General features: G+C 34.6%; 3 protein-coding genes across 3 annotated transcripts; 2 read left to right on the forward strand and 1 right to left on the reverse strand.

Moving 5' to 3' along the window:
* Window positions 1-168: 168 nt before the first annotated feature.
* LOC100259402 (CRS2-associated factor 1, chloroplastic) lies at window positions 169-4,800 on the forward strand. Its single transcript, XM_002280575.5, has 5 exons — window positions 169-973; window positions 1,575-1,702; window positions 3,052-3,277; window positions 3,391-3,518; window positions 3,616-4,800. The coding sequence occupies exons 1-5, from the start codon at window positions 178-180 to the stop codon at window positions 4,594-4,596; spliced, it is 2,259 nt and encodes a 752-aa protein (XP_002280611.1). The 5' UTR covers window positions 169-177; the 3' UTR covers window positions 4,597-4,800.
* On the reverse strand, window positions 4,718-7,826 carry LOC100262713 (sugar transport protein 14). The gene is made up of 4 exons (XM_002283924.4): window positions 7,071-7,826; window positions 6,188-6,510; window positions 5,453-6,082; window positions 4,718-5,367 (listed from the first exon to the last, which is right to left on the reverse strand). Exons 1-4 carry the CDS (start codon window positions 7,210-7,212, stop codon window positions 4,924-4,926), a joined length of 1,539 nt encoding a protein of 512 aa, XP_002283960.1. The 5' UTR covers window positions 7,213-7,826; the 3' UTR covers window positions 4,718-4,923.
* Window positions 7,827-11,939: 4,113 nt separating this feature from the next.
* On the forward strand, window positions 11,940-13,619 carry LOC104880640 (uncharacterized). Its single transcript, XM_010657979.3, has 2 exons — window positions 11,940-13,236; window positions 13,344-13,619. Exons 1-2 carry the CDS (start codon window positions 12,480-12,482, stop codon window positions 13,370-13,372), a joined length of 786 nt encoding a protein of 261 aa, XP_010656281.1. The 5' UTR covers window positions 11,940-12,479; the 3' UTR covers window positions 13,373-13,619.
* The last annotated feature ends 1,500 nt before the right edge of the window (window positions 13,620-15,119 follow it).

The raw sequence follows: 15,119 nt of genomic DNA on the forward strand, positions 1-15,119 counted from the left end.
CGCCCCATCAATAATACGACGCCGTTTTGGAGACCCTAAAATTAATATAAAGAGGCTGCCCGATTTACGACGTCGTTTTAATTGTCTGAAACTACTCTTATTTCCTTCTCCTAGGTCCTCCAATCTCTTCTCGTTTTCGCATGGATGAATAGAGTTCTCCCAAAACCTTCTTGAAAAATGGCGCTCAAAACCCTAATTCCATTTCCAATTTTGGCCCCATCGAACCCATCTCACCGGCCAGCTTCCGAGGTTCGGTTTTCCCGGTGGAACAATGCCAACGCCGAGAGGTTCACCCTCCGAGAACGCGCTCAGAAAGAAATTGAAGACAATATTCGCCGGGAACGGCGTTTTGATTCCGCCACTAGAATCGCCGATATTGATGATGCCGGTACTTCCAAAGAAGCCGCCGCCGCCGGAACCTTCAAGTCCACGGGAACTCCGTCTTCTCCCTCAAAACCTTCGATTCCCGGAAAATCCTCCAAGTACTCCAAAAATTCTAAAACATCGCACCCCGCCTTTCGTCAAATTTCAAGAAGAACGAAGCTTCCAGGCCCTAATATCTCCCCCGAAGCGAAACGCGGCATTTCTATAGGGGAGGATGGAGTTTCGTACATGGTTCCTGGTGTTCCATTTGAACTGAGATACAGTTACACTGAAACCCCAAAGGTAAAGCCGATAGCTTTGCGCGAGCCGCCTTTTTTGCCCTTCGGTCCTGACACAATGCCGCGGCCCTGGACCGGCCGAGCGCCTCTTCCGCCGAGCAAGAAGAAATTGAAAGAATTTGATTCTTTTCAGCTGCCACCGCCCGGTAAAAAAAGGGTTAAGCCAGTGCAGGCGCCAGGGCCCTTCTTGCCTGGATCCGGTCCAAGATATGTGAGGTCAAGGGAGGAGATATTGGGGGAACCATTGACAGAGGAGGAGATCAAAGAGTTGGTCCAGGGGTGTGTGAAATCAAAGAGGCAATTGAATATGGGTATGCTTGAATTTTCGTTGGTTTTGGTTGTATCTTTTCTATTTTGGTTTTTTTTGGTCGAATAGGCACATTAGGGAATTGAATGTGGCAATGCTTGAATTCACTCATTCTGTTCGTAGCTTTTTGAATTTTGATGACTAGAGTAAGTTGACTGTGGCTGTCTTTGAATTCATTGATTTGTGAATAACTTTGAATTATGTAATGATTACTTCTACATTTTTTGCATTTTAGTTTCTCTTTTTCTTATAATTTAACCCTCTGTTTGGTTGCTGAAAATTGAGAGGAAAAGGAAAGAAAATGATGAAACTCAATTCTTATAGTTGTGGTTCCCACAAAAATTGAGAGGTCTGATTATGTTATTTACTAGTTTGTTGAACCATGGGCTAACTAGGACCTTGTTTTAGAAATTCTGGACTTCTTTCTTTATTACACTTCAAGGCTCTGTGGGGTTCTCAAGAATACTTTAGGGCTCCATTTGGTTCTCAGAAAGAATGAGAAAATAGAAGAAAACACATTAGGGTTCTGCATTATGGATGATTGAGGATGATACTTGATACTCATGGTAATTTTAATTATTTATGGTTGAATATTTTCTTTTTAGGTAGAGATGGCTTGACACATAATATGTTGGACAACATCCATGCTCACTGGAAACGGCGGAGGGTATGCAAGATAAAATGCAAAGGTGTGTGTACAGTTGACATGGATAACGTGCGCCAACAGCTGGAGGTTGGTCTACCCCATATTCTTTTTCTGAGGTTTTGGCTATCCTGTTTTATTATGTGCTCTCATGTTTTTACAACTTCATTTTGGTTAACATTTTGTTTATCTAGTAGGTAATATTTGTTATTGTATGTGGGGAGTTGTGAAATAATACCATTTACATCATTCAAATCCTTGCTCCTAATTCTTTCAGGACTTTTGGAGAATCAGGGCGCCTTTCATTATCTTGGGGCAAGAAAATTCTTATGGAACTAGGGAATTCTTAACTTGTATCAGTTTTTTTTAGGATGAGAATGTTCACTAAAAGCAAATGCTAAATGTGTTATCATTGACTATGTTGTTGATCTGTGTAGAATTACATACTTTGGTGTGGTAGATGTGGCATGTGTGGCTGAAATGATAGCCAAATAAAATTCTTGATCAATCATTTAAAATGACTGAGTTGGGAGAATATTAGTTTGTCCTTTTACCATTCTGAGGCATTGTAATATGTTCCTTTAAAATGTTTGTCTCAGTTATGAACTAATGATGAGATGTAGAATAATTGTTCACTGAAACATATGCAGGATATATTTTATCTTTGAGCTGTGTTGAATATTGCATCTTGTGTGATAATTAGTGTGTGTGGTAACTCGTGTGGAGATTCTGCTATTAGGGATTGTTTTTCGGATCTTTTCTACATGTCAGTTAACAAAGATTCCATGGTGGCAGATTATTAGTATGTGGAAGGTGACTTGAGGCTATTGGAATCCAAGGTCTATCTAAGCATTTCATGATTGCGAATTGGGAATAGGGGAATTCTTTTTGTCTTGTTTCAGAATGTGATTGTGCATGTAGATAAGGAGGATAAAATAGTATGGAAATATGCCATAGGGCCCTGCTTTTGGCCCATAGCATCTGTTTCACGGATAGAAGGGTTTGGGGTCACTTGTTCTTTCCAAAGTTGATTTCTTGGTTTCAAAAGTAGTTTGGGAAAAGATTCTTACTTTGGATGAACTTATGGAAGAAAGTAGGATATTAGCCAATTAGTGTTGTTTGTATGAACAGAAAGAAGTATCATTCAACCATTTATTAATTTGTGTGGCTTCGATCGGTCAAATTGTAGTTGAAAAAAATTTTATGAATTTTTTGTTAGAATGATCCAATGGATTCATAGGAAATGGAAGTCTTTCTTTGGTAGATTTCCTTCATGTTCGGGTGGTACTTAGGGTGTAACGAGCCCCCTTTTTGGGGCTCATTTTGTACCATCCTAATTATTTGGAAAGAAAAAAAAAGAGGAAAATATAAACATTATTATTTGTACTACACTTCATTGAGAGAAGACTTCATATCCCTAATTATTTGTAAATTGACAGGAGAAAACAGGAGGGAAGGTCATTTATGGTAAAGGTGGGGTACTATTCCTTTTCCGTGGCAGAAATTACAACTATAGAAATCGCCCGCGATTTCCTCTAATGTTGTGGAAACCTGTTACTCCTGTATATCCAAGGTTGGTTCAAAGGGCTCCAGAGGGTCTAACACTTGAAGAAGCTGGTGCAATGCGCAAGAAAGGACGGAAACTTATCCCTATATGCAAGCTTGGTAACCCATTTACAGCTATGTGCTTCAGTTGATTTATATTATAGAAAACGAAAAAGTGTTTCATTTTTTGTTGGCAAGAAAAATTATAATCCAACCTTTCCTGTGTCATGCAGCAAAAAATGGTGTATACACAGACTTGGTAAATAATGTGAGAGAGGCATTTGAAGAATGTGAGTTGGTCCGAATAAATTGTCAAGGATTGAATGCAAGTGACTACAGAAAAATAGGTGCCAAACTCAAGGTCCGGTAAATTTATTTTTATGAGGTTCATTCTTGTATCATCACATTTATACTAAAATTATATTCTAAAAACAATTCCTTCAATTCTTTAATTGCAGGACCTTGTCCCATGTGTGCTAATCTCATTTGAGCATGAGCATATACTTATGTGGAGAGGAAGCGATTGGAAGTTCTTGCATCCAAAACCAGAAGATGGTTGCAAGGAAGCTAAGGAGTCTGACAATAATAGTGAAGCTTCCATTCCACCACCTTTTGAAGGTCAAGAATTATCAGCATCATGTTCTTCAAAGATCTCAGTTAAGGATACAAGTCTCGACATGCTTGACACAATCGCATCCCCTGTGATTAATGAAGATGTTGCTATGGACAAAACAGAGGATTTGTCCTCAAAAGGAAATGATATCCTCTCCTTTGAAGGAAATGATAAGCCATTTGCAGCTACTCAACTGGTGAAAACTGCATACAATTGGGACACCGTTTCAGATGACACTGGTGGTACCAATGAATCAGAGATTATATTGACCAAATTGGATAATGCACATCATGCTGATGATGAATCAGCAGCGATGCCAGTGGAACTTGACACTATGCTGGAAAATGGAAGCATTAAAAACGAGTTGATGGATGCTGTAACTCATGACATGGACAAACTGCAAGACATTCCCAAAGCCTCACAGGATTGTGGTAAGATGACAGGATCGAGTGCGCCCTGTACTGGGGGGCTTCTTTTACTCTTGAAGCAAGCTGTTGATAGTGGGAGCGCGGTTGTTTTAGATGGTGATAGTTGTGATGCTGACATTGTTTATGGAAAGACAGTTGCCTTTTCTAAGGATGCTCCACCAGGGCCTGTTTTTAGGAGGCCTAGGAAAGCAGCAGTTCAGAAGTGTGAGAAAGAAGAACCCAGAGACCTAGTGGTGGGCAAAATTGTAACAGCTCCAGAGAAGGGTAGAAGCCAGAGCAAAAGTTCTAGAAATCAAATAGCCAAAGATTTCAAAGAAGGTTATCTAGATGTAGATTATCCAGGTGTAGGAACACGGGGAACCCTTGGAGTGGATGAACTTGCAAAACTATTGGCTTAATGGTCACTGGAACTCTGAGATGAATGCATCATTTTTCTTATATAATAGGGCTGTCTTATGTGGTGTTAATCGCTCCAACCCAGCCTTTTTGTACATTCTTGACATTTGTGTTTCCAATGTATTTTTGCATAATGTATTGGATTCCATTGAAACTGAAAGTAGTGCATGTCATACTGATTACAATTATTGGAAATTCTTTGTTTATACTGCTGCAGAAAGTGAAACATTTCCTAAAACTATTGAACAAAAAATGTGTTCATAAACCCAATAATAATCTATAGAAGGGCTCTCCCCAGTCTCCACTTGAGGATTTCAATAGAGTAGTCCTTAATTCTCAGCTGACTTGCCTTCGGTCCGTGGCTCATCCCCTACTATTTTCTTCCAGATTGGGTGCTTGGACCAGAGGTAACATACCTCTTCAATTGGAACCTGCTTTGTTTCTGGCAGGAGGAAGTAAATGAAGCAGCTCATTATGATAATTAAGCCAGCAAAGACCAAGAAAATCCCATATCGGAGGTGACATAGAGACACCAGGAAACACTGAGCAATGAGAGCTGTGAAGAAGAGATTGACACAGACCACCATACTCTGCCCAGCTGACCTGGTCTCCAAGGGGAAGAGCTCGCTAGGGACCAGCCACCCCAGAGGGCCCCAAGACCTTCCATAAGCCAACACAAAGAGAGAGATTATGATCACTAAGAAGTAGCTAGTTCCTTTGGGAAGCGTTTTTCCTTGTCCAAACTCCAGGGCCAGAGTAATGGCCACAGCCACCTGCGGATCAGACACCCAAGTAAATAATGCAACCGTACAGTTTGTTAGAAGAGAATCAGGGGAGGAAAACTAGAATTCCACTTACCATATAGCATATCATTTCACAACCTGCCTCCAAAAAGAACTTTCTTCTACCCCACCTATCTACAAATGCCATTGATATTAATGAAGCAAGAACCAGTGCTCCACTGGTTATTAGAGATGAATACAGAGATGCATTAGAACCGAAACCCAAGCTCTGAAATATCACAGGAGCATAGAAGAGAATGGAGTTCATGCCAGTGAGCTGCTGAAAAGCTGGGATTCCCAAAGCCCCTATTATCAACTGGGGACGATTTCTTCGCTTCAGGAGGTTCCTGAACGGATGCTTTATGGCTTGTGCTGCTTTGCTCGCATCAACAAGATCAGCAAACTCGGCTTCAATTTTCGATGTTCCTCTGACTTTCTCCAATACCTTTCTTGCTTCTTCAAATTTGCCTTGCTCTACAAGACTGTTTGGGGTCTCAGGAAGAGCAAGACCCCCAAGAAACATTACAGTTGCAGGGACTGTGGCTAAACCAAGAGATAATCTCCAACCCCATGGATGCAATTTATCAGTTTCATAATTTATAAAATTGGCTACTAAGATCCCTAAGCAGGTTGATAGTTGGAAAAGCTGGTTCACTGCTCCTCGGATTTTAGCAGGTGACATTTCTGAAAGATACAGAGGAACCGCCTGTGGCATAAGAACAAGAGCACAGAAGCCAATGAGAAAGCTTCTATTAGCTTGCTTCCAAAGAAGGATTTAAAAAAGATTTTAGTCTGGGGGCGTTGAGCTTACCTGGTTACCAAATCCAATGCCTACCCCAAGGAGAATTCTTCCAATGATCAGCATAGCAATGTTCACTGCAGCAGCATTGAGGACTGCTCCTAAAAAGAAGCTAATGGACCCAACAAGTATTGAGGCTTTCCTGCCTTTTTTTCTGGTCACATGGGAAGCAGCAAAGGTGGAAACAAGGCCAGCAAAGTATAAAGAAGATGTGAAGAGTGTAAGGATCTGGCTCTCATATTTACAGTAATCTGTCTCTTTGAGATGTTCTTGCTTCCTCCTGTACACTTTTGGAAAGAAGCGCTTCAAGAAATCATCCATGGAAGTCACCCCACCTGGAACCAGGGTAGAAAGTCTGATCAGTTTTTGTTCTTAAACAAACCCCTTTATAAGTATTTGGTACTAGATAATGTGGGTCAAAGTCCTAATCTCCATTGATATGCAAAGAAAGAACAAATTCAACTGACAAAAGGATCCTGGTCACATCCAATAATACAGTGAGAGGAGGCAAGAAAAGTTAGGAAATTTATCTATAGAAACTGAAAGAGGAGTTTCTGAGAAGATCTCTGTTGTCTATTCAGAACATGAAAGTCATCTTTTCATGACTTTATTCTCAGAAAGAAGGGAGAGAAAAAAGAATCTTATTGTTCACTTCCCACCAAACAATATGAATAAATCTCAGAAAATGCTTCTGTTTCTTCTCCTTTTTCACTTTCATTTACTTTGATACTTTCTGTTCTGCTTTTCATTTCTACCACTATTATCGGATCAGGTTACAAAAATTGAGGTAAATCTCATTCCTAACACAACACATACCTAAAAAAAACCCAGATCAAACAGGAGGCCAAACTCCACAATTGAAGCAATAAAAAGGAATAAACAAAAAAAAACTCACCAGAAACACCAAGATCATATCCAAAAAGAGCTCCCCCAGAAGCTGCAACAATGCAAGAAAAGATGAAATAGCCTGTAATCTTATACTCATAGAGATGGGCCCTTTTTGCAGCCTCTGTATCCTCAAATGCACCGCCTGCCATTGCTCCTCAACTCTCTCCTCTCCTCCTTTCTCTTTCTTCTTCCCCTCTGAAGTCAAGAAAAACAAAAAAATCTGACTAAACTTCTGAACATTCACTTCCCTTTATACTGCAGCCTCAAAAGAAAAAACAACCCAAGCGGGCCAAGCCTTTGCAGGGATGGGCATGGAAAATTGGAAATTGCAAAAAATAGGCCAAAGGTCAACTACCCAATAATGCCGCACTCAAACAAACGACCCTCAACGCAAATTGGTCTTAAAGTAATTGTATCACACACCTCTCTATGTACTAAATAATTCCTAAATGAAAATACCAGATTGAGACTTGATTGGAGTCTTGGACTTTTTGTCTTTCTATTGATTTTTTTCCCGAGTCACCCAATCCCTTTATTGAAATCCTGAGATGCATACATCAAGCTTTCCTCTTCTGGTCAAAGAATTCTTAAATAAGAAAACGGATATTTAGGCTTTAGGCTTTTGGCTTTTGGCTTTTGGCTTGGCTATTGGCCTTTACCCCTCTATAGCCTATCTGATTCTAATCCCTTAGTTTTCCAAAACTCTTGGTACCTTCTTTCCCATCATACCTTTCCTTTCCATGGTAATTTGCTAGAAATTGAATTTATATCAGATGGGTTTTTCTTCACTAGAAATATTTGATTTGGGTTTTTATTTTTTTACTTTTTTGATCCAACTAAATCGAGGGTATATAGAAAGAGAATTCCCCCCATTATTCTACAGATATAAGACGATTGAGATTGAATTTCCAACTCATCTGATTGAGTGAATTCAACCATTCACACGGCATTTCTTGGATATGGATAAGAAGCATTGACCGACTTTTCATATATAATAGGAATTTAATTTAATATACATTAATCCTTATCCGTTTAAATCCATAAAATTATCCTCTATCGAATAAATTAAGGAGAGAAATCTAAATTTAGAGTAGGTTATCATAACTATTTTAGAAAATATTTTTAATATTTAAAGTATAAAAAGTTAAACATTAAAAATACCTCTTAAAATTATTGACTATATTTATTCCCTTCTTATCTTGAATAATTTCCAAAAAAAAAATCATCTTATCTAATTTACATTGATTAGAAGTTTTTTTATCATATTTGATATTTGAATCGATATCACTATTTTAAATTTTTTTTCACTTATTTAATTCTTCTACTTATAATATGAGAGAATAAATCATTTTTCTTAACAATTTTTTTTCCCGACTTCCTGACAACTAAATATAACTTAATAATTTTGAGATTTGCTTGTTGATTTGAGTTGTAATATCTAAACGTCCCTTTTGTAACCATTAAGATTTAGCCATACAACCCAACTACCACTTCCCAAAAAAGGCAATTTCTTCTATGGGTTGACTTGCATTGGTACAACGTCCCCTTTCTCCAACCAATAAAAATGGAAGCCAAAAATATTTGACAGACTAGGCCATTCATACCATGCAAACATCTATCCATACAAAGTGGGGTGCAATTTTATTTTTTTTATTTTTTTTGGGAAAAGATTATTTTAAAAGGTTTCCAATCTTATGCTATAGCCAAAGATTTTTAGTTGGGATGTACTTTTTCAATTTGATTTTATATGGTTTTGTATTTTTTTAACTTTTAAATATCATATAATAAATAAATAAATCCTTAGTTTTTAATAAAATAAATAAATTTATAAATAAAATCTAATTAAGTGGTAGGTGGGGCCAGTGATAATTGATGGCGGCGGATAACCTCAACCCAACTTTCATTCATTATTTTCATTTCAAATGATTGATTGTCTACCTCGATTCCGTTATTATTAATAATTTCAACTTTTTTTTTATTGTTTTAAAAAACCTATATAAATTCATATGTAGTTGTATTGTAATAAAAAATAAAAAATAAAAAGGAAATACAATCTCAAAAAATGCCTAATTTTGAATATTTTAATTTTAAGTTTTGAAAGTTATATACCTTCTAAGAAAAATAATATTAGTAATTTACTTTTCTTAATGAGTATTTTTATCCAATGATTTCAAAATATGGATATTTACCCTACATTTAATGGGGTAATATTGGTATTTTTAAAGGTCACGATATAAGAGTTGAATAAAATAATCAAATCAAAATTTGAAAATATTAGAAAAAATCAAATTTTGGAGATAGTAGGAAAAATCAAAATAATCAAAGATTGAGAAAGTTATATATACAAAATTTTAAATGAAAAATCCTTATATTAGCTGTAAAGATAATAGAGATCGATAAATCTACAATGTACTGTAATGGGATTTAAGATTATACATAAATTTACTTGTCCACTTTACCCTAAAAACTTATTGTATAGCATCTAATTTTTTTTTTTAAATTTCTTAATCTTAAATCCTCAATTTAAAATTAATTTCCAAATTATCTTTATTATTTAGATTTTTTTCTAAATTCTCAATTTAATTTTTTTTTAAATTAATTATAACATTTTGGCTCAATTAAAACTTTCAATTCAACTCTACCTTACCCAGAAAAACTAACTTGTGTTTATTCAACACTTTTTAAATTTCTTCTTCGTTGGTTAAATATATAGGTATTTTATCAAATACTTTTTTTATTTTGAGAGATACGACAGGTAAGTGAAAATAACAAATAAAAATAAAATAAAAGGTATTTGATGAAATTTTGAATCAATAAGAGTCAAGTGTATATAATAAAAACTTAAAGGAAAGAAAGTGAAATTAAAAGAGCGTAAATGAAATAAGCCCTTAAATACACTATTTTAATAATATATATTTGTCAAAATTATATAAATAATAAACTTTAAATTATATTCATGTAGAATAAATGTAATAATATTAGTGTATAGATTAAAAATAAATGTATAAAACATACTAAAATTAATTTAAAATCTAGGTGTTTGGTAAATCAACTTAATAACTTAATTTAAGTCATTAAGTAAATTGAATATGTTTGGTAAAATAACTTAAAGTATAACTTAAAATTAAAAACTACTTTAAGTAATAAAATAAACACAATTAACTTATTCGTCTAAATATTTATTTTACTTTTTATCTTATTTGTCACAATTACCTTCAGAATCTCTTTTATTATTATACAACATCTACTATTAAAGCCCGTTTGATAATGATTTTAAAAAATGTTTTCAAACTTTTTAACACTTTAAAATTTGTATCATTTAAGTGTTAAAAATGTTAAAAATATTTTATAAAATCATTACTAAACGCACTCTTATTCAACCTCTTTTACCCTAATTATAATTTATAATAATAAATATATCAATTTAATGATTTAAAATTAGTTTTAAGTAAATTTTCTTAAACAATCTTAATACTTAAAATAAAATATAAGTAAATAAGTTTTAAATCAATAATTTAAATATAATTTAATTTAAATGAACTTAAGCCATTAAATAATAAATATTAAATTTTATACAAAACACCCTCTAACTCATTTTGTTGGCAAAGAATTAAAGCACCGGGTGAAAAAAAATAATAGAATTTATGTTTCAAGATGAATGTATAAATAAATAAATATGTTAAAATATTTAATGAGTGCATATATAATTTATAATTAAATAAACTACTTACATTGTGTTATGATAAGATAATATTTATAAAAAAAAATTATATTTAGTAACTTAAAATGTTGTAATAGATGTAATTTCAAATATTTATTAAAAATTATTTTTATCTTTAATCATTCTCTTTTATAATTATTTAAAAAATAAAAACAACTAAAAATAATTAAAATATATTATAAAAAAATATCTTATTCTAAGAAAAATGATTAAAAGCAGTGTTCTAAAAATAATTGATAATCATAGACATGTTTTTATATATATTTTTTTAAAATGAGAAAAATAAGTCGGCAAATAGAAAAAAAAATTCCAATGTTAATTAAAATTTTAAAAAATATTAAAATTATTCTTATTTTTTGATAATTTTATTATTAGTAGCATTTGTGATGTTACATATGTTAGATTAATTTTTGTAATTAATCTATAATTTGGGCCACACATGTAAATAATTAAAATGTGTGTGCTATCATTTAATTAAGCCTAAATATAGTGATCTAATTAATAATTGATTAATTGGCTTAAGGGTATAATTGTCATGAGATTATTGTGTAGATACCATTAGACAATTATTATTTCTATGAGGGGCAGAAATATAATTGTGATAAAATTAAAACTGCCCTAGCAGTTTATAAATAGGGTTATGGTCCCCATTCTACGACTACGCAATTCCAATTTCTGAAAATCCTCTCAAAGAGAAATTGACACAGAATCTAGTGGCTAGAATTGGAAGACCATCTCAAAGGGTTTTTTTTTCTATAAGGTTTCTCCTTCAATGGATTCAGGTATGCTTCCGCTATTATTTTTCTACTCATTGTTTTTTAATCAGGAGATTCCAATGTATATATAAATTAAGGTATTCACCTTGTTAAATATTTCAGTACATATGTAGTTAGGGTATTCACCCTGTTAAATATTCCAGTACATATGTAGTTAGAGTATTCACCCAGTTAACTATTCCAGTATATATGAAATCAGGGTATTCATCTTGGTTGAATACATTACAAGTGGTATCAGAGCCTACTCCTTGATTAATTCTTTGAGTTATTATTTTAATATATATATGTCAATGGATTAAGATTTATGAAATATTGAGTTGATAAATTTTTTATTATTATTATTACGATTATTATTATTATTATTATTATTATTATTATTATTGTTATTTAATAGCATTTTATGATATTAATATTTAAGTTATTGATCTAGCATTTTTAAATAGGCTAATTAAAGCGGAAAATCACCAAAGTGACATCTTCCGTGTAGATTAGTCTGTTCGGGGTGTTAGATATTTGTGTGTATGTGATTCATGCGGGTATTGACTGGCCCAAAGGAAAGTTAATATTTGGTCAAATTGCATACATACTTGTGGTGATAAATATGTGATGATTATAAAGGTAACTTAATGTGAATAATAAATCAATCCAAAGATGGATTTATTATTTGACATAACTTATCATCAATGTTTGATCACTACAACAAGAGTACCACTTACAGTTAATATTACTGTCCAAAGACTTGATATTAATGTTGTGCTAGGTATCTTGAAATGTCATAATTTGCTTTTAAATTTAAAGATTATGTGTTTAATTGCTTATTTTATGTGAGCATGATGGTTTATTTGATTCATTTTATTTTGTTCTCGATTCAGCTTTTATATCAACCACTTCTATATCTGCCAACATCAATAATGTCCCTATGTTAAATGGGACTAATTTTAAGGACTGGAAAGAGAATATGATGATTCTCTTAGGCTGCATGGATATAGACTTAGCCTTGAGAATGCCCAAACCCGATGAACTCAATGAGCAAAGTACTCAAGAGGATGATGTTTATTGGGGTAAGTGGGAACGTTCAAATAGGCTAAGTCTTATGATCATGAAGCGCGGCATTCCAGAAGCTTTCAGGGGTGCGGTAACCGATGAGGTTACTAATGCCAGTGACTTCCTTGCGGAAATTCAGAAGCGTTTTGCCAAAAACGATAAGGCTGAAACGAGCACGCTTTTAGCAAGCTTGATTTCAATGAAGTATAAAGGCAAGGGTAATGTTCGGGAGTACATCATGGAGATGTCTCATCTTGCTTCAAAACTTAAGGCTTTGAAACTCGAGTTATCTGATGATTTACTCGTGCATTTGGTTCTCATCTCTCTTCCTGCACAATTTAATCAATTCAAGGTCAGTTATAACTGTCAAAAGGATAAATGGACTCTTAATGAGCTTATTTCATTCTGTGTGCAAGAGGAAGAGAGATTGAAGCAAGACAAGACCGAAAGTGCTCATCTGGCTAGCACTTCGAAGGATAAGGGCAAACGAAAGAATAAGGATAATAAGGTTGCTGCTTCTAATGGTCCAGAACAAAAGAAACAGAAAGTTGAGGTAACATGTTTCTTCTATAATAAGCCTGGACATACTAAGAAGGAATGTACCAAGTATGCTGCTTGGCGTGTTAAGAAAGGTATGTTTCTTACTTTGGTCTGTTCTGAAGTTAATTTAGCTTCAGTATCTAGAAACACATGGTGGTTAGATTCTGGTGCTACTACTCACATTTGTGTTTCTATGCAGGGTTGCCTGAGTTACCGAAAACCAAGTGATGCTGAAAGATGCATCTATGTCGGAGACGGTCAGTCGGTAGAAGTAGAGGCAATAGGGCACTTTAGATTATTATTGAAATCTGGTTATTTTTTGGATTTAATAGATACTTTTATTGTACCGTCTTTTAGACGGAATTTAATTTCAGTTTCTGTTTTGGACAAATCAGGTTATTGTTGTTCATTTGGAAACAATAAATTTACATTATCTATTAATTCAAATGCTGTAGGAACCGGTTTACTTAATGTTTATGATAATCTATATTTGTTGGAAACTGTTCCGTCCTATAATGAAACCTTGCATGTGGAATCACGAGGTACAAAACGTAAATTGAATAAAGATAATTCGGCCTCATTGTGGCACAAACGCCTAGGTCATATCTCTAAATCTAGAGTTGAGCGACTTGTGTCCGATGGGATTTTGGATTCACTTGACTTTTCAGATTTTGATATTTGTGTTGAGTGTATTAAAGGAAAACAGACCAAAACAAAGAAATTAGGTGCCAATAGAGCTACAGACGTCTTAGAATTAATTCATACAGATATCTGTGGACCATACCCTACGGCATCTTGGAATGGTCAACAGTACTTTATAACATTCATAGACGACTACTCAAGATATGGCTACTTATTTCTTATACATGAGAAATCACAATCATTGGATGTGTTCAAAACATTTAAAGTAGAAGTTGAGTTACAACTCAACAAAAGAATAAAGAGCGTCAGATCTGATCGTGGTGGTGAATACTATGGTAGATATGACGGATCAAGTGAACAACATCCAGGACCATTTGCTAAATACCTAGAGGAATGTGGGATCGTCCCTCAATACACCATGCCAGGATCACCTAGCATGAATGGTGTAGCAGAAAGACGAAACCGAACCCTTAAGGACATGGTAGGGAGTATGATTAGTCATTCTACTTTACCCGAAAAACTCTGGGGTGAAGCACTCAAAACGGCAGCTTATATCCTAAATCGGGTGCCAACTAAAGCAGCTGCTAAAACGCCTTATGAGCTTTGGACGGGTCGAAAGCCCAGTTTAAAGCATTTTCATATTTGGGGATGTCCAGCTGAAGCGAGACCTTATAAGCCTCATGAAAAGAAATTGGACTCTAAAACAGTTAGCAGCTACTTTATTGGCTATGCAGAGCGATCAAGGGGTTTTAAATTTTATGATCCTGCTATTAGGTCAATTTTTGAGACGGGAACTGCAACATTTTTTGAGGATGTTGAGTTTGGGGGGAGAAATCAGCCTAGGAATATTGTCTTTGAGGAGGAAGAGGGATCTACTATTGCTATTGATAATGTACAGGTTTCACTACCTATCATTGATCAAGAAGTAAATTTGGATCCTCAACCAACATACAATATTGTTCAACCCTTAATTGCAAATGAGGACATTACTTCTGAAGAACAAACTCAACAACCTCAAGAAAATATGCCATTAAGGAGATCCACTAGAGAGAGGAGAAATGCAATTTCGGACGATTATATCGTATATCTCCAGGAACGTGAGGTAGAAAGTGGAATGATGGAAGATGATCCAATCAACTTCCAGCAAGCCATGAAAAGTTCCAACTCTCAGAAATGGATTGAAGCCATGAATGAAGAGTACAAATCTATGCAAGACAATAAAGTTTGGGAACTTGTCCCATTACCAGTTGGTACGAAACCCATTGGTTGTAAATGGATATTTAAAACCAAGCGGGATTCAAATGGTAATGTAGAAAGATATAAAGCACGTCTT

Source organism: Vitis vinifera, chromosome 11, assembly GCF_030704535.1.
Source record: "Vitis vinifera cultivar Pinot Noir 40024 chromosome 11, ASM3070453v1".
NCBI classification, from domain to species: Eukaryota; Viridiplantae; Streptophyta; class Magnoliopsida; order Vitales; family Vitaceae; genus Vitis; species Vitis vinifera.